This window comes from Bufo gargarizans, chromosome 7 (assembly GCF_014858855.1).
Source record: "Bufo gargarizans isolate SCDJY-AF-19 chromosome 7, ASM1485885v1, whole genome shotgun sequence".
Taxonomy (NCBI): Eukaryota; Metazoa; Chordata; class Amphibia; order Anura; family Bufonidae; genus Bufo; species Bufo gargarizans.
In genome coordinates this window covers 61,248,667-61,267,428 of record NC_058086.1, presented here as the reverse complement: position 1 = coordinate 61,267,428, position 18,762 = coordinate 61,248,667, and the positions used below count along the sequence as shown (strand labels likewise).

The window sequence follows — 18,762 nt, the reverse complement described above, 5'->3', positions numbered from 1 at the left end:
TAGAGAAAATGCCTTTTCTTGTCCGAAAATGGTTTTGAAAACAGGCTTAGATGGAATGTCAGAATTAAACGGGTTATGAAATAGTGCAAATACTCCCCCCTCCCCTCCCCCCCCCCCCCCCCCCCCCCCACAATGCCCGGGCCCCTCCTATAGACTATACTTACCCGATCCCCTGCAAGGTCACGGCTGCATCTCCCTAATGCGCAGATCAAAACATCCGGCGATGGGGGGGAGTAGCCAATAGCAGGCCGCAATGGTGATCAGCTGGGTGACGCTAGGGAGCCTTGTTTTTGAGATAGGAGTGGGACCCAGAAGCTATAGGGCAACCCCTTTATTACAAAAATAATAAAAATGAAAAATGCTGTGTCCTGTAAAGTCAGACAATGGATGGTCCATGAAGGTATTGAGCTTGTAGCTCGTCCAGATACTTACACTTACCTATGGATATCCCACTAGAAAGTGTGGAGCTTTCTGCCTGCCCTCTCGATTGTGTATGTGGCTCCATTACACTGTCATCTAAAAGGTGGCGTGGCCCGGCATTTGGGAATGTTGCACTTTTGAACTCGGCTGTGTTCATTTTATGGATAAAGCTAAACATGAAAACAAGTCACGGAAAAATAAAATATCATTAATAACGATGACTGTATGCAGTGAATTCAGATGTGTGGATAGTGGAGTTGTCTGGTCACAGTAGAACGGTGTAGAATGATATAAGAAGTAATACTCCTCTTACCAATTCCCCTCCGCATCCTGTTCCGATGCTTCCCGACTCTCCAGCCAGTCTCTGTACTTTCTGGATATGTGATACAGCAGCCAATCGCTGGCCGCAGCAGTGACCCATTAGGGTGGCTGCAGCATCACATGTCTGTCAAGAGGGACCAGGAAGCACAAACAGACTGGCGGCACCCATAGAGGCGTCAGAACGGAAGCAGGGGGTGGTCAGTAATGGTATTTCATATTTTTATCACTTTACACCACTCTGAGAATTTTTTTACATTTTAGTAGCGACATGTGTCACACCATGCGCCAGGACACTGCATTGTAGGAGCCTGGAAATACTTACTTGTAACCCAAACTGTGGCATTTGCGGTGACCATGTGGGATGAGATTTCGAGGAGATGGTGGCGTCGGGGGCAGCAGCACTCCTTCCGCAGGAATGCTTTTCCGAGAACTTTGTGGGGAAGCCCCAACTTCAGACCCTAAGAGAACAATAATGTTACTAATGTAGTAAGCAGGATCATCAATTAAAGCGGAGTCCAGGCTTTTTTAAACTCATGGCCATCAGTAGCTGATTGGCACGGGTGTCAGACCCCCGGCCAATCAGCTGGTCTGTGTAGCTTCGTTGGTGGAAGTCAGCACCAGAGTTACACAGCACCATTGACATTGTAGCATTGGGAGCTCCCTACTACTGAAGTCAATGGCAGAGCACTGTAGTAGTGAGCTTCGGCTGCTACAATGTTGATGGTGCTGTGTGATGGCACTGGCGTCAACGGCGCTACACAGACCAGCTGATCGGCCAGGGTGTCGGACCCCCGCTGATCAGGTAGTGATGGCCTATCCTCAGGATATGCCATCACTACCTGATCAGCGGGGGTCCGACACCCTGGCCGATCAGCTGGTCTGTGTAGCGCCTTTAATAAAGAATAAATTCATATCTTTTCAGTGCTGCATTGAAGATTCCTGGAATACAAGTAAACCGGGCTGTAGACACAGGATAACGTCAGCCCGGACAAAATCAACTGCTAGGAGTTTACTTAGTGTCCCACTGTCAAATGGTACATCTTATTTAAAGATCAGAAGACATTCAATGCAGCTACCATGGAATAGAGAGGTTGTATGTTCTCCCAGCATGCACAGCTAAAGCAAGAAAATGTATGTATGTATATGCAGAATCATATTTATACTAAATATAATGTAAAAAGGCCTATGCTGAATCCTGAATCCTACTCATTTTATATATCTAGGTATGACCTGTCAACCTTATGTGCTGGTATCTCAGCAGGCAACATAGCAGCCCCTCCATTAAATAAATTCAACCTAAAGGCGAAATTTTTATTACTGAACCGAGAACATATAATAGTTCAGCGCGATTTACAGATCTGATAGCTGGAAGACTCCAGAGGAATATCAAGAGGAGGATCCCAATAAATGACTTGATGGGTCTCACTTTCGGAGCCTAGCTTCACTAAAGAGTCTAATTTGGGAATTAACATGAAAGGAAAGGGACTGGGCATACATGGGGACCCCCAGAGGATTGTCAACTGGAGTGGTGGTGTATTTAACAGATATAAAAAAAAAAAAAAAAAAGCAAAGGTTACTTAAGTTTAGAACATTTGATGTAGTTTGTTTCATTTGCAAAACTCTTGGACAACCCCTTTAAGCAAAGAGAGGATTAAAACGCTCTGACCTCCACTGGTTGGCTATTAATGGACAGTTTTGATTTGCAAGATCTTTGCAGGAGACACTATTAAGAAAATATATATATATCCAGGTTTTTGTGGTAAAAATAAATAAATAAAACTTCCCAAAGTTTACAACCCATCTAACCAAAGCTGGGATTACAATTTGCTAAAATTAAAATAATGCATTTATCGGACTATAAGATGCACTTTTCTGTCCCAATAGGGGTGTGGGAGTGTAGATTAAAATGGTAGTGCATCTTATAGTGTGAATGCTAATGACTGCTTCCATTATGGAAGCAGTCATTAGTATGCAGGAGGCCCAGGGTGTGGTGCGTGAAGGGCTGCACTCCCTGGCTTTCTTCTGGGAGACCAAGGAGCTTAGGGGTCTGATCTGAGGTCCCATGAAAAATATTTGTTTTTCTTATTTCCTCCTCTACATCCTAGGTGTGTCTTATAGTCAGTAATATGTGGTAATTTAACTAAAAACCAAACAAGAACTAGGAAGACATACCTACTAAATCCTCCCGAGATGCTGTAGTGCGGGGTGTGCTGGTCCCAGGCTCAATTTTCAAAGATAACCTACAGAAAAGGAGATCACATAGCATAAGGCGGAAGGTGAGACAGACAAATACATCGAACCAACACCCATATGTCCTATCCACTCTGCACTTCTGGAAAGTTTACATTCCCAGTCCTGGGGAGCCTGGAAATGTAAACTGTGAACAGAGCTGAGGAGCTCGCAGGAATCACAAGAGGATATTCCCGAAGTTACATCTGGAGCATAGTTTACAGATGATAAAAAGCAAATTATGTGGACAGAAAACAGAATTCATGACGAACAAACAATTTCAAAGACACCGAGCTGCAGAAAACAATGGAAACATATGTAGAGCGCGGCTGTGTTATACATCGTGCATCATCCATGTATACGGTGGTAAGAGCAAAACAAACGGAGACGCAACGTTACCGGTAACGAGTCATTTCACATCCATAATATTTAGACACTGCAGAAGTGTGCACCCATTGTATACCTGATATACGTCAAAACAAAACCATCTGGGGAGGAGGGTAATATACTGCTAGGGAGAGGCAAGGACTACAGGGTATGCGCAATCTCAACATTTTATTATTCATTCTCTAAGCTACGGAAAAAAAATCAGCACTTCCTCAATCCTCCCTAGAACCCAGTATTCTCTGCAAAAAAGACCGGGAGTGCAAAGGTGGCCATTAGGGATGAGGGAATCGTCTTCGGATGCTTCATTCGCATAAAACTTCATTAGAATACTGCACGGTGCGGGCGCTCCGTACAGTATTAGACTGTATTGGCTCTGATGAGCCAAAAACTTATTACTTTGCGAAGTCTCGCCTTCTTCGCAATCGCACATAGGCTAAGCAGAGTTGCAGAAGGGCAATTTAAGAAGTTGAGAGGTTAGACTGAAATAACTGGTTTGTGTCGCATGATTTGGGCATTTCTTTTCACCTTTGCACTTGCCTGTTTGGGGAGCCCACACACCTTCAATAGATATCTCTCCCAACGCCCCCGTATACATGCATGCTCAGCTCGCCTGAACGAGTCAGTTTTGTCAAGGGAGAGAAATGAAAAGAAAAAGGATCAGGTGTTGAAGTACAGCATGCCTGATCCTTCTCTCCTCCATCACCACCTGCCAGGGGGAAGAGTTATACTGTCAGCCAGTCCCACGGGTACGGCCGACAACAGTTGATATATACTGGGGCCTCTCCTGTCACCTGGCTGGGTTTCGGTGCAGGAGATCTGTGCCGTGTTTGCTGCAGATAGTACAGACCTAAGAGCTGATTTTTCTAGATGTAAGTGTGGCCTAGAGCCTTCTGGTGAATATAAAGCCTCCATTTATTTATTCCCTGGGATAACGCTCCAGACTCTTCTCACCTCAACCAACTGATTGTTTAATAAGTACGAAAAGTGGGCGTAAGAAGAGCAGAAGAGACGTGCGCTGAATAGGAAGAGACGCTCTGCACTCATCTGGTAGTAATAGACTGCTGGCTAGAGACCTCACAACCGAGTACACATTACCTAAAAGGGGCTTTCAAGAAGCATATCCTAAAACCAGATCATCATTTAAGGGAATCAGCACGAGATGTTCCTGCTCACTTACCATCCATTTTTGAACAAATGTGAAAAAGTATTCATTACACTAAAAAGAAAGAGTAGGTGAAGAGATGAAAGAGGAGCAGGGCATTCTTAGAAGGACACTTCCACATTGGGCTGTACTGGAAATGATCCAACATGGCAGCATGCACGGATAGAACATGAAGCACAATGCCAGGAGGATCCCCGTGCAGCCAAGCTCACTGAACCACCTCTTTAGTCTGATGCAGGACACAGACATAAAACAGCTGTCTGCTGATCCCCTCCACCACTAACATGTACAAAGAGAGTCAAAAGTCTCAGGGACATCCTTTTATTTCTGATTGCCACAAAATATGCCCTTGAACCTTCATGGCAGCTTTGAAGATGGCCGCCATGTTCTGGACATTACTTGCTGGGGTATTCAAATATTTCATTTTCCCTTTCGTTTCTGAAATAAAAGGGTGCCCTGACTTTTGACTTGCCCTATACATTTAAAGCATAGAGGACAAGTGTTTGACTGGCAGGGACCAACGCTGCTGCTCTACTCAGCTCTATGGGGCTCTATGGCGCTTGTCCCATAAAGTTGAATGAATTGGCGGACAAGCAAGCACTTTGTCACTTAATTCAAATACGGAGCACGGCGCTGTTCTAGTGATCAGTGGGGGCCCCAGAGGCCGGACCTCTGCCAATAAGACACTTATCCCCCTATCCAGTGGGTAGGGGATAAGTTGTCTTAAAGAGGTTGTCTGGGCTTTTACAATTTATGACCTATCCTCAGGATAGGTCATCAATATCAGATCGGCGGGGGTTCGACACCCGGCACACTCGCCAAATCAGCTGTATGAGGAGACTGTGCCGTCTCCCTGCTCTCTTCCTGTCTATGGCAAAGCAGTGGTGAACTGGAAGAGAGACGGCACGTGCACACCGCCTCCTCATACAGCTGATCGTGGGGGTGCTATTTAAACCACTGAGGAAGGATTAGCTTTTATAGTACCGCTTAGGGATCGACCAATTATTGGAAGTACCGATATTATCGGCTGTCAGGTGACAGTGCAGCGCAGGCCGGAGAACACAGGGGAGAGAGACGCCAACCCGGTGATGAAGAGCCGCGGCACAGGAGAGGTGAGGAGTTTTTTTATTTTATTCATCTGAGGTCTGATAGGGGTTAAATAAAGTCTGATCTGAGGTCTGATAAAAGGTAATAAAGTCAGTGAGAAGGGGGGGGGGGGGATCGGCGTTTGGCACTAGTATAATGTAAATCAAATTGACTATCAACTAAGGGTTTTATTAATTTATAATTTTCTGTACATTTATAATATACTAGTGCTAAATGCAAGTTTCCACCACCTCAGTGACTACCAACTAATTCAATATATAAAATATCGGTATAAATTATCGGCTATTGGCCTAAAGGTTCACAGATTATCGGCTCTAAAAAAAAAAATCTATATTGGTCGATCCCTAGTACTGCTTATCCAGAAGAAAACTATGCAATGGCCAAGTACAAATTTAAGCTGCCTGATCGCCCACCCCCCTTGTTGGGCAGGATCTGCCATCAAACGTCTCATGTATGTGGCCTATATGTGCTTTCCCCACAGGGACCTAAAGGCTTGTCCCGTACTTTTCTGCTGTGCTCGTCGCTGTGCTATACTCTACCCAACCTCTGCAGCATGTGCTATTCACTAACATTTGATGCACCCAATCTCCCCTGCTATTTGCACTACGTTCCCCTTCATAGAGAACAATTACATTTTTGTTTGCCACCATCTGTTTACAATTGCTTTACAAATCAGAAAGCTCTGCTGCTTTCTGTCATATAAGACAGGGGATGGCCTCACGGGTCGAGCGTGTAGGAGACCGACTGCTGATAGAGAATGGAAGGCTTCCATCTGAACAATGAACAATGCAGCAGATCTGACGGGGGAGCCGGGTAACACTACTGGAACACATCCCAGGCACGGCTCCATGACTGACCAGGGACCTGTTTCATCATGGACACAAAGACAGGACAATGAACAAATAAAAATCCAAGTACTGTACACAGTCATTTACACAAGGACCGGTTTATACCCCAATGTGTATAGACATGGCTTACATGGCCCGATGGAGCAAGCAATTTTCGGGAAGGAAGCTGTGCCTTCCTGACAATCGCTTGCTCGTCAGTATGGGGAGGAGTGATCGCTGATGCCATCCCTCGTCCTCATACTCTGTTTGGACAGCACCATCTGCTGCTGGCAAATATTTAAGTGTCCACACAAAATATTCTATTACCTGATGATTAAGCTTTTCGCTCGTTTATCAGGTTATCGGCGGCACCTTTACACTGGCAGATTATCGCCAATGAGTGTTTGTTCGCTCGTAAGGGTCCTTTATACATCCTTAAAGGGGTATTCCAGTTAGAAAAGGTTATTCCCATCTATGGGATAGGTGGGGTCCTACTGCGAGGTCCCCCCAGATTATAAGAACAGGGGTCCTATACCCCGTGCAGCCCCCCTGAGATGGACGGAGCAGCTGGTCAGAAATGTGCACTTCTGCTCTATTTATTTCTATGGGAGTGCCGGAGTATAGTGCTCCGCGGCATCGCATATTGACGTTATTTCCTGTGCCAAAAATTGCTCCGCAATCTGGTATCCAATAAAAAATGCCCGAAGTATTTCCATATGAGACATACAGGGGTACAGTACGGCACAACAGAAGTCTCATCAGTGTCCTGTAGGGGGTGCTGCAGGTGTGCAAGTCACACCACTGTCCAAAACCTCCAATGAACTCAACTCTCTGCACATTTCCATGAAGTTGTCACTTTCACTTGTACAACTTTGCCTTATAATGGGGTTTTCACCACTGGTCATCAGGGCACGCTAGTCAAGGGTTGCAAAGGGCATCTGTCAGCAGTTTTGTACCTATGCCACCGGCTGACCTGTTACATGTGCCCTTGGCAGCTGAAGTCAACTGTGTTGGTCCCATGTTCCTATGTGTCCTCATTACTGAGAAAAACTATGCTTTACTATATGCTAATGAGCCTCTAGGAGCAACGGGGGCGTTGTCATTACACCTAGACGCTCTGCTCTCTCTGCAACTGCCGCGTCCTCTACGATTTGATTGACAGGGCCAGGCAGTGAAAAGGTTATCACACCAGCCTGGCCCTGTCAAAGTGCAGAGGGGCGCAGCAGTTGCAAGAGAGGCAGAGCCTCTAGGTGTAACGGCAACACCCTCGTTGCTCCTAGAGGCTCATTTGCACATATTAAAACCTCATCTTCCACAACAACGCGGGCACATATGAACATGGGACCAGCACAGATGCCTTCAGCTGCCCAGTGCACATGTAACAGGTCATCCGGTTTCATAGTTAGAAAACTGCTGACAGATGCCCTTTCAAGCCTGGATGTAGTTCTACTGGACTCTGACATTTACAACATTGTTAATATTACACAAGACACCCCAAGAAAACAGAAAGGTGCCCGTCTTGTAAGCCCACGTCAGACAAAGCATCTGTATTCGGCGGCAGGAGAGGGGCTCGTGTGACTGCACTTCTGAAAGCACCTTAGTGTCTAGCAGTGCTATAAGCCTGGCCGTCAGCCATGTCTGCAGAGTAAAAGGAAACAACCTTTAACTACTCAGCTGGGAATCCATATTTTATGGCCAGACTTCTACGTGATTAATCATTATCATTAAAGGGCGACTAACAGGGTTCTTTAAAATACAGAAAAGCTTGTTAAAGAAATAAAGAGACGCTAATACTCACAAAAGTACAGCATTAGATCTGGAAATACAAGATACTATAGTGGTGCGATGGTTGGCGGGAAATATTCTGTATTAAATGGACACTGTGGTTAAAGAGGAACCTGCTGCCGCTCCTGACATGTCTGCCTTACTAGTTACTTGAATTCCCCGTAAAACAACAACTGTCCTCATTTCTTCTATATCTGAATGATCTGTCGGCAGTCGGCGTTACCAGTTGGGTGGGGTGGTTGGAGGGTCTCTGCAAACACTGGCCACACTGATTGGACAGGCGCACACCCTCCACTATTAACACCTAGATGAATCTATTGCAGACTGTAGGAACGTCATTCCAGTAGGAATAATAAAGGAATGGCGCATCCAAGAGTCATAGGAATCGGTGATCCAGAATTATTACATGGAGGATGCAAGTAGTTACTAAGACAGACATGTCAGGAGAGGGGACAGGTCCTCTTTAAAGGGGTTTTCCAAGATCTTTTTACCGACGACCTATCCTCAGGATAGGTCATCAGTATCTGATGGGTGGGGGTCTGACACCACCTGGGACCCGTGTGACATCACAGTCATCAGTCACGTGGAATGGCGAAGCTCAACCCCATAAAAGTGAATGGGGCTGAGGGGAGATACCAAGCACAACCACTATACAATGGACGGCGCTGTGCTTGGTGCGCTGAGAGAAGGCCGCTGCGCTACTACAAGAACCAGTACCTTCTCAAACAGCTGATGATCTGTGGGGGCCCCAGGTGTCGGACCCCCACTGATCCGATACTGATGATCTATCCTGAGGATAAGTCATCAGTTAAAATATCTTGGAAAACCCTTTTAAGTAATTGCCAAAAATACATATTTGCAGACCAATACAAGTAAAGTTTCTTAGAGGGGAGGAGGCTTGTGTAATGAGCTCATTCTGTAGCAAGCAAATCGCCTCCATATAGGAAAGTGTAGCTGACCACGCTTCTCCACATACATGAAAAAGGGGTATACGGGTGTATATTAGCTGGACAGGTGACAAGAAGACATCCGCTTGGCAATAGTAACACAATAGAGCCTTAAGGATACATTTGGCTTATGCACTGGGTGTTTTTCTGATATATACACTGAACGAAGGGCTAGAATGTCATGTGCACGATGCTCAAAGACCATTATAGTTTAAAGTGCCTTTTTTGTAATGTGTAGGGGCAGTGATACTGAGTAATTTTGTATTATACTTTAATTACTGAAATCATACATTTCTATTAGAAAAATAGCTCTAAAGTTGCCCATTTTGAGCCTTAGCAACGCTCCTCTGTCTTCTATTTAGATAACAGTGTTGGGCAGGTCTCCACTGTTCTGTAAACAGAAGACAGAGGAGCGTTGTTAAGGCTCAAAATGGGCCACTTTAGAGCTATTTTTCTAATAGAAATGTACTATTTCAGTAATTATAGTACATTACAAAAATGGTCAGCGTCACTGCCCCTACACATTACAAAAAAAAAAAAAAAAAAAAAAAAAAAAAGAATGACTGTTACACTTTAAATTTACTGGGTCTTTCATCCATCATATTGATAATTGGAGACATACAAATTAGGTACAAACCCCTTTGGGAAATAAGAACAAACAGAATGTGCTTTAATAATATAATATCACAACTATACAGCCCTATTACAGAATACTGAAACCTAAAAATAAAATACTGAAACCTAAAAATAAAATACTGAAACCTAAAAATAAAAAATGATATTATATTATAATATAATATATATATAATACAATGGCCCAGATTTACTCGTGTCTGCGCCTAAAATCTGTCTAAAAAGTGGCGAAATTTGGCACAGCGAGGGTTTCTAAATTTTTTCAGGCATGCTCAAAATGGGACAGGGCTTATCAGAAAGGGGTGTGGTTTCACACAAAAGGGGTGTGGCCTAAGATGTGCTTTTAGCTCCACAATTCTGGCACAAAATTTTGTCTCTAATAGAGATGAGCGAACCTCTGTTTTAAGTTCGGCGTCTAAAGTTCGGGTTTGGATTAGCGGAGAATCCCGATCTGGAACCGGATATGGATTCCGACTTCCGTTGTGGTCCGTGGTAGCGGAATCAATAATGGCCGATTATTGATTCCGCTACCACGGACCACAACGGAAGTCGGAATCCATATCCGGTTCCAGATCGGGATTCTCCGCTAATCCAAACCCGAACTTTAGACGCCGAACTTAAAACAGAAGTTCGCTCATCTCTAGTCTCTAAGTAATCGAGGTAGTTGATATAGAGCTAGAGAAGAGTGTCTAACCCTGCACCAGATTCATCATCCAGCCTGAGCCCCTGTGCTAAATCTGCTGCAGGTCTAGACAGCCAGCTTGATGTGGCGGACGATTGTCGGTAAGGAAGCGTTCCCTTCAAGCAATCGCCTGCTCGCTAGTGGAGGAGACCCCTGCTATTACATGCAGCGATCTCCTCCGCAGCATGGGGAGGAGTGATCGCTAAGCCATCGCTCGTCCCCATGCTGTCTGGCAGATTGTGATTAGACAGCACGATCTGCCACCTGCATACGATCATTTTTTAACATGTCAAAAGATTTGGATTGCCCGATGATTAAGCTTTTGCTTATTCGTCGGGCAATCTGCGGCAGTATTACACTGCCAGATTATCACAAACGCTCGTTAGTGATTATCTGCCGAGAGATAGGGCAGTGTAATGCAGGCTCTAGTGATCATGCCTATTAAAGCCTGTTAAAAACAGCAAAAGAAGCAATAAGCACAAGCACGAGACAGGTTGCATTGCAGACTTACTTATAATTATCGTCCTCTACAAATTTCTGAAGCTCCTCGATGTACCGCACGGAGTTCAGGTATTTCTGGACATGCGACAACAAAGGGATGTCTGCAAGGAAACAAAGACTGTTCAGTTATCCGGCGGAGCCATCAGCTAGGACATGTGGGCTATACCGAGCACTGTCCAGAATTCTCAGTCTAGGGTTGTACCTGCACTTGCTTTAGTTTCCAGTGGCAGAGTACAGGTTTGGCTCAGCAATTAGCGGCAATAGTGCAGTTACTGCGTCTCATCTGTATGTGAGCACAGCATCCCCATCTCTAATAAACTGCATGTAAACACCCACGACAAGTCTATGACCATACACTTTGCACTCAGAGTAGGAGGACCATGAGAGTATCTATAGTACTTTTCTCTAGAAATATGGGATGCGCCCCCCTAGGGATCCCATACCAGGACTGGGAACCTAATTAAAAGGGGTTTTGCAGGGGATTTATATTGATGACCTAGCCTCCGGGTAGGTAATCAATATCCGTTCAGCCGGGTTACACGCGCTTCAGAGATGACGGGCAGTGTAATGAAGTAGCCCTTGTATTAAGGCCTCTTTCACACGTTGCCGTATTGTGGACCGCATTTGCGGATCCGCAATACACGGGTGCCTTTTCGTGGGTATTCCGCATCACGGATGCGGACCCATTAACTTTAATGGGTCCGCAAATCCGGAGATGCAGATTGGTGCAGAACGGAACCCTACGGAACCACTACGAAGTGCCTACGTGGGGTTTGTCCCGTACTTCCGTTCCGCAAAAAGATAGAACATGTCCTATGTTTTTTTAGGAACGGCCGGATCGCGGACCCATTCAAGTGAATGGGTCCGCGATCCGCTGCGGCTGCCCCACGGACTGTGCTCGGGCATTGCGGCCCGCAGCACGACCATGGGGCGCACACGCCCGTGTGAAAGAGGCCTAAGTGTCTCCTTCTCTTCAAATAGCTGATCGGCGGTGGAGCCAGGTGTCGGACCCCAGCTGATCAGATATTGATGACTTATCCTGAAGATGGTAAACTCCAGTTTGTGCGATATAGTAGATTTCATTTAACCAGAAGTGTGGTAAATCATATACATGTGTGACGTTTCGGCCACAATCCGGCCTTCATCAGACTGGACCTACCAATACTACAGCCGTCATCTGAGCAGTTTCTATAGCGGTACCAGTCTGATGAAGGCCGGATTGTGGCCGAAACGTCACACATGTATATGATTTACTGCACTTCTGATTAAATGAAATCTACTATATCGCACAAACTGGAGTTTACTTTCTTGATATAACAGGGTGGGAACCCGACCTACAAGAGAGTGCCACAAGCTTTTCTCATCAATACACTTATCCTGAAGATGGCTAATCAATATAAAACCACTGCACAACCCCTTTAATATCAATAATATCAATGAGTTACTGTACTGCCACACGTATACTACGGGTAAGGCTACTTTCATACTCGTGTTTTGGGCGGATCCGTCAGATTTGCAAAAATGGATCCGTTACAATAATATAACTGCATGCATCCGTCATGAACGGATCCGTTTGTATTATCTGTAACATGGCCAAGACGGATCCGTCACGAACTCCATTGTGCCAGATTGTGTCAGAGAAAACGGATCCGTCCCCATTGACTTACATTGTGTGCCAGGACGGATCCTGCAAGGCAGCGTTTTGGTGTCTGCATCCAGAGCGGAATGGAGGCGGAACGGAGGCAAACTGATGCATTCTGAACGGATCCTTATCCATTCAGAATGCATTGGGGCTGAACTGATCCGTTTTGAACAGTTTGTGAGATCCCTGAAACGGATCTCACAAACGGAATTCAAAACGCCAGTGTGACAGTAGCCCAAGATCATATTAAACTACCGGTATGCAACGTTCTGGTCAGTTTATTTAGCTTCACAGGCTGGAGCAGCCAATAGAGGGTTAGATAAGTAATTGCTTGAACTAGTTTTGATTAAATTTTCCCATAATGTTAATAAGCTAAAAAAAAAAAGTCTAAATCCGAGCAGATAGGGTAGTGAAGAAAGAGTCCGGAGAGGGGAGCCCCATGTCCTCGTGTCTCACCATATTCACAGGACTGCTGCAGGTCGGAGATTATCCTCAGGATGTTATTCATGAGATTGGATCTTTGTTCGTTCTCCAATATGCTGCCAGTGGAAGGATACGCAGAATCTATGTAGGTGAGGTCTGAGAGGTAAATACCTGTGAAGACATCAGAGGGGGAGAATTTTTATGATGAACTCTCGGATACACAAGGCATTCATGCAATATCTTTGTTATGGAAGTTTATACCCTTTTCTTTTTTACGCACGCACAGCTCTAATCAAGGTTGGACAAATATAACCACATACATCCACATATTTGTGCATGATGGTTTTCTCTTTTTCCCCCAAATTTTTTTTTTTTCAAAAATGGATTTAGTAACAGTAAACAGTGGAAAACATGAATATTCTGTACTCTGTGCCAAATGACTTGACTTTATGGTGCATGTAACCATTTTGCTGTGAAACTATTATCCCTTTTTCCTATAAGAAATCATAGCAATTTTTTAAAAAAAATCTACGGGTCACCCAAATTTTAAACAACCTCAAACAATTATCTCAAATCCTTAGAAACTGAAATCATTTCTGCGTACGTCAGGCAGAACGTTTTTCTGTGCTGAGATCATTATGAATTGCCTGCAGAATTTACAAAAGAGGCTGAAGAGAATAAAATACAAAAATGTAAAGTATTATAATAGACGGACAATTAACCAGGAAAATAAATGAAGAGTGGTATCCCCCCCATGTGCTGGAATGTGGTGTCACATAGGACTAATTCCCTGGATATTTGCATGGGGACTTCCAGCAAAGCATTTGCTTCCACATATTAACAGTCTATATGTGAATATTCTATGTAAAAAAAATTTAAGTCACGCCATGTATCCTACTTCCTGTCCTAGCTCTTTCAAGGGGTTGTCTCATCTCGGACATCGCTAGGATATGCCATCAATGTCAGAGGTGTGGGTCCCTCCTATCTCCAGAATGGACCACTGAGGCAAAGGAGAATGTACCATGCAAGCACGGCCACTCTCCATATTCACCCCTTTTGGCGTTCCGGAGATGGCCATGCCAGCGCTCAGCTATTTCCGGCAGTCCCATAGCAGTGAACGGAAAGGCGGGTGTGCATGCACGGTGTGCTCTCCATTCACTTCTGTGGGACTTCCGAAAATAGCCGAGCGTGCTCACTGGGCTATTTTCAGAACTCTCATAGAAGTGAATGGAGAGCACCTTGCACAAGCACATTCCTTCACTTCAGGTGCCCCTTTCTCTAGATAGGTGTGGGTCCCAGAGGTGGAACCTGCACGTATCTAACATTGATGTCATATCCTAGCCATCAATGTCTGAGATGGGAATGTACTTCAACTTCCTCCTTTGTTGGACTTCTGGCAGAGGATACCGTCTCACTTACAGGAGATGGCCAGTTTTGAATCATTTAATGAAAAAAAAAAATAAAGTGCTGGAAACCGCTCTACACTCAGCTGTCCCCTCCCGTGCAGCATCGGGCCCCTTGTGCTGACAGCCAGCTTCAAGGCTTAAATGTGCCGCCAATAACCCGACAAACAAGCAAACTCTTGTTCGTCGAGTGATCGCATCTTTCACGTGGCACATAAAAACATTGTTTGGTGGAAGCACACTGTCGTCCTGGAACAGGAATGTGCTGCCGGCAAACAATTTATTTGTATGGGGACAAACGATTATTCGTCCCCATACAGGGAAGAATACTGCTGCATATAAACGCAGCTCTACCTCAGACCAACGATCGGGCAATTATTGGTCAAGTTGGCAGGATCTGGGATGTTGAATTTAAAAATGCCCGCCCCTTTGTTCCCACTGTCCCTAATTTTCAGAGACAATCCGAGCAAATCTAAGCTGTCCCCCTACGAAAATGGGCAAGAGTTGCAGTAGCCTCAACCACAAGTGGGGTTTGGGGCATTCCTGTGGAGTGGCTTACATGCTCCAAATTTACCAACTCCAATGTTGGGATTTCTAGGACATTACAGTCTCAACGGCAGCGGATCACTTCCTCAAAAAGCGAAGGGTCCAGCGCGACTTAACACCGCACGTCCAAATCTACCTAAGACTTTGCAAGACCGTTTTTAAAAGCACATTGGAGGAACAGTTAAGGTTCTCCCTGTTTTTGCGGTGAACTGCGGAGCCATGTCATGTCATGTTTGCACAGCAGGGGCCCTCCAAGCGCTGACCACAAGTCCCTGCGTCCACTGAAACATGTGGTTAATCAACAGCAGAAATATATGTTGAGTCCCGTTTCCGCTCTGCAATTTTCTGGCCAGCTCCTCAATCAATACAGTCTTTACTGTAGTTTTAGGATGAATTAAACAGATGACGCGAGCCCCAGAAATCCAACAAGTCTTGCCTGAGAATATAAAGTCGGAGCGGTGGAAAAAGTATTCTGAAAGCGTAAATGCATACTTTTTTTGTGTAATGCTCTTTGCACATGCACGGGTTTAAAGGAATAAAACCAATAAACAGGCCCTTCTGTCAGAGCAATTACCCAAACGTAAAATGAAAATATACTTAGGTCGGTCTTTGAGCTTTTCTCCTGTATGCAGTCTTTTATAACTGTAACCGACCCCTGAACAGTTACACTGGTCAAAAAGCTGGAGAATTCCCAAGGGCTCCATGTAGTGACGACAGCCTCTACTGTGGCTATAAGGGCAACTGCACAGTGTGGATCACGTGGGTTTTAGTAAGCCCTCAACTGTGTAAGGCTTCATGCACACACACGTATTTTATTTCCGTGTCTGTTCTTTTTTGCGGACTGTATGCAGAACCATTCATTTCAATGGGTCCGCAAAAATACAACAAACATAAGTTACTCTGTTTATTCCATTTCAGTATGTCCGTTTCGCCAAAAAATAGAACATGTCCTATAATTGTCCACATTACAGACAAGGATAAGACTGTTCTATTAGGGGGCAGCTGTTCTACAGAATGCACACAGACGTCATCCATATTTTTTGCGGATCAGTGTTTTTTCGGACCGAAAAATACATACGGTCATGTGAGGCCTAATACAGTACCAGCAAAGTGTATGGGATTAGACAAAACTCGTGTACCCCCTTTTTTTTATCCTTGTGGAAATTGACCTGCTGTGTGGATTTTTAAATCTGCATGTCAATTGTTTTTGCAATTCTGCACCTTACGCTACTTTCACACTTGCGGCAGAGAGATCAGGCAAGCAGTTCCGTCGCCGGAACTGCCTGCCGGATCAGGCAAAATGTATACTGATGGCATTAGTAAGACTGATCAGGATCCTGATCAGTCTTAAAAATGCCTGATCAGTCGAAAAAAATGCATTGAAATGCCGGATTTTTCAGTCTGCGCATGCGCAGAACGGAAGGCCGGATCCGGCACTAATACATTCCTATAGGAAAAAATGCCGGCATTCAGGCAAGTCTTCAGTTTTTTTTCGCCGGAGATAAAACCGTAGCTGTCACGACCGCTATCCCAGCAGCAGTCGTGTCGCACCAGACGGAGGGGAAGGGGGACCCTTATCTACGGATGGGAAATAGAATGGCCATCCCTGACTAACCCTAAGCTGGCACCTGTCTGCCCTGATACCCTAGACGGGGTGTTAACCCGTGCGGCGAGCAGGATGCCTAATCCCTCAGTCACCCTAACAAGACTAGACTGGGGAAAGGCAGATGGGAGCACTAGTCACCATCACTCATGTCTAGGAGAACAACAGGGGAAGACAGCAACAAACAAACAATCTCCAGCAGAGATAGACTTATCCAGTCACGAGCAGAGAAGGTGATCCCAATAACGACAGTCCACGCCAGACCAGAGCACCACAGCAATACCGTCAAACGATCTCCTTCAAAGGTCAGAATAGCACTGGAAGTAAGGACTATATCTGGCAATGACTGCAAGTGAAACACTAATATAGTAGCTGGGAGTGGCAGACAGGACTCACCTGAGAAGGATGCCTACAAACTCCCAGTCAGGACAAAAAGGTTCACAAGGCAAAACCCGGATGACATACCCTGAACCACCGAGCAAACTCACAAGCTATCGCGAGTAGCAAGTCGCTGCGACCTTCTCCTCCCAGACCTGTCTGGATCAGTCACAGTCGTGACAGTAACATGCTGCGGTTTTCTCTTTTGCCTGATCAGTCAAAACAACTGAACTGAAGACATCCTGATGCAAACTGAACGGATTACTCTCCATTCAGAATGCATGGGGATAAAACTGATCAGTTATTTTCCGGTATAGAGCCCCTGTGACTGAACTCTATGCTGGAAAAGAAAAACGCAAGTGTGAAAGTACCCTTAGGGTACTTTCACACTTGCGTTTTTCTTTTCCGGCATAGAGTTCCGTCACAGGGGCTCTATACCGGAAAAGAACTGATCAGTCATATCCCCATGCATTCTGAATGGAGAGTAATCCGTTCAGTTTGCATCAGGATGTCTTCAGTTCAGTCATTTTGACTGATCAGGCAAAAGAGAAAACCGTAGCATGCTACGGTTTTATCTCCGGCGAAAAAAACTGAAGACTTGCCTGAATGCCGGATCCGGCATTTTTTTCCATAGGAATGTATTAGTGCCGGATCCGGCATTCAAAATACCAGAATGCCGGATCCGTCCTTCCGGTCTGCGCATGCGCAGACCTTTAAAAATGAAAAAAAAAAAAAAAAAGGATCCGTTTTGCCTGATGACACCGGAAAAACGGATCCGGTATTGCAATGCATTTTTCTGACTGATCAGGCATTTTTCTGACTGATCAGGATCCTGATCAGTCAGAAAAATGCCTGATCAGTCAGAAAAAATGACATCCGTTTGCATTCAGTTCGCCTGATCAAGCAGTCAGTTCAGGCAATGGAACTGCCTGCCGGAATCAAACAACGCAAGTGTGAAAGTACCCTTATGTAGAGTGTTTTTTCCCATAGACTGCATAAAAGAATAAAAAAAAAAAAAAAAAAAAAAAAGAAAAGCACAAATTTAGGAAAACCGCATAAATAAAAATCGTGCAGATTTATGTGCTTTTTGTGCAGTTTTGGTGTACAGTTTAAGAGGATTTTCTGCATACAAATCTGCACCGTTTGCAGGTACCCTAATGGATGATTTTCACCCAGCTTTCCATTGAACTGGAAGGTCCATTGCTATGTACAGTTGCATTCATTCCCACCCAACTACTGACTTGTGCTGCTCTGCTCGTGTCTCACTGCAGTTTTGGTAATTATGTAGGGGGAGATTTATCATCTCCCTTGCACCTGAAAAGTGGCATTAAAAAGTCAAACTATGGGGGTCATACATCAACCTGAAATGCGCCTATATTAGGCGTTTTTCAGGCGCAGATTGCGGCGCATACTGCACTTCCACGACAAGCTAGACAGTGTGCAGGTAAACACGGAGGAGGACACAGTGCTCGCACTAGTGTCGCAGCCTCTTCAATCGGCTGATTGGTCGGAACCCCCCGCTGATCTGATATGACCTCAGGATATGTCATCAATATCCTCACACTGCACAACTTCTTTATGGCCATTTAGGATACACCGCTACAGTGCATGCTGTGGCACAATAAACCAACAGCTTAACAGCAGCTCGGGTGAGCTAAAAGTAAAGGCCACAGGCCATGCAAACAGTGCTGCGCCGCAGCCACCATGCCCATGGAAAGCAAAATACAGACATAGGGGTGCAAACAATCAGCAATATTCCAACACCT

At 45.0% G+C, this 18,762-nt stretch overlaps 1 protein-coding gene across 8 annotated transcripts in view; it reads right to left on the bottom strand.

The window, feature by feature from the left end:
* The window catches only part of RALGPS2 (Ral GEF with PH domain and SH3 binding motif 2), a 155,616-nt gene that overhangs the window by 26,528 nt on the left and 110,326 nt on the right, over window positions 1-18,762 (bottom strand). For 4 of the 8 annotated variants that reach the window (XM_044300402.1, XM_044300405.1, XM_044300404.1 and 1 more), the window contains exons 9-13: window positions 13,100-13,237; window positions 11,012-11,102; window positions 2,914-2,981; window positions 1,064-1,199; window positions 433-590 (exon numbers count right to left, since the gene is read on the bottom strand). In XM_044300402.1, coding sequence (XP_044156337.1) covers window positions 433-590; window positions 1,064-1,199; window positions 2,914-2,981; window positions 11,012-11,102; window positions 13,100-13,237 — 591 coding nt within the window. The remainder of the gene's footprint in view (window positions 1-432; window positions 591-1,063; window positions 1,200-2,913; window positions 2,982-11,011; window positions 11,103-13,099; window positions 13,238-18,762) is intronic. The other 4 variants (XM_044300403.1, XM_044300407.1, XM_044300406.1 and 1 more) reach the window with 1 other exon arrangement.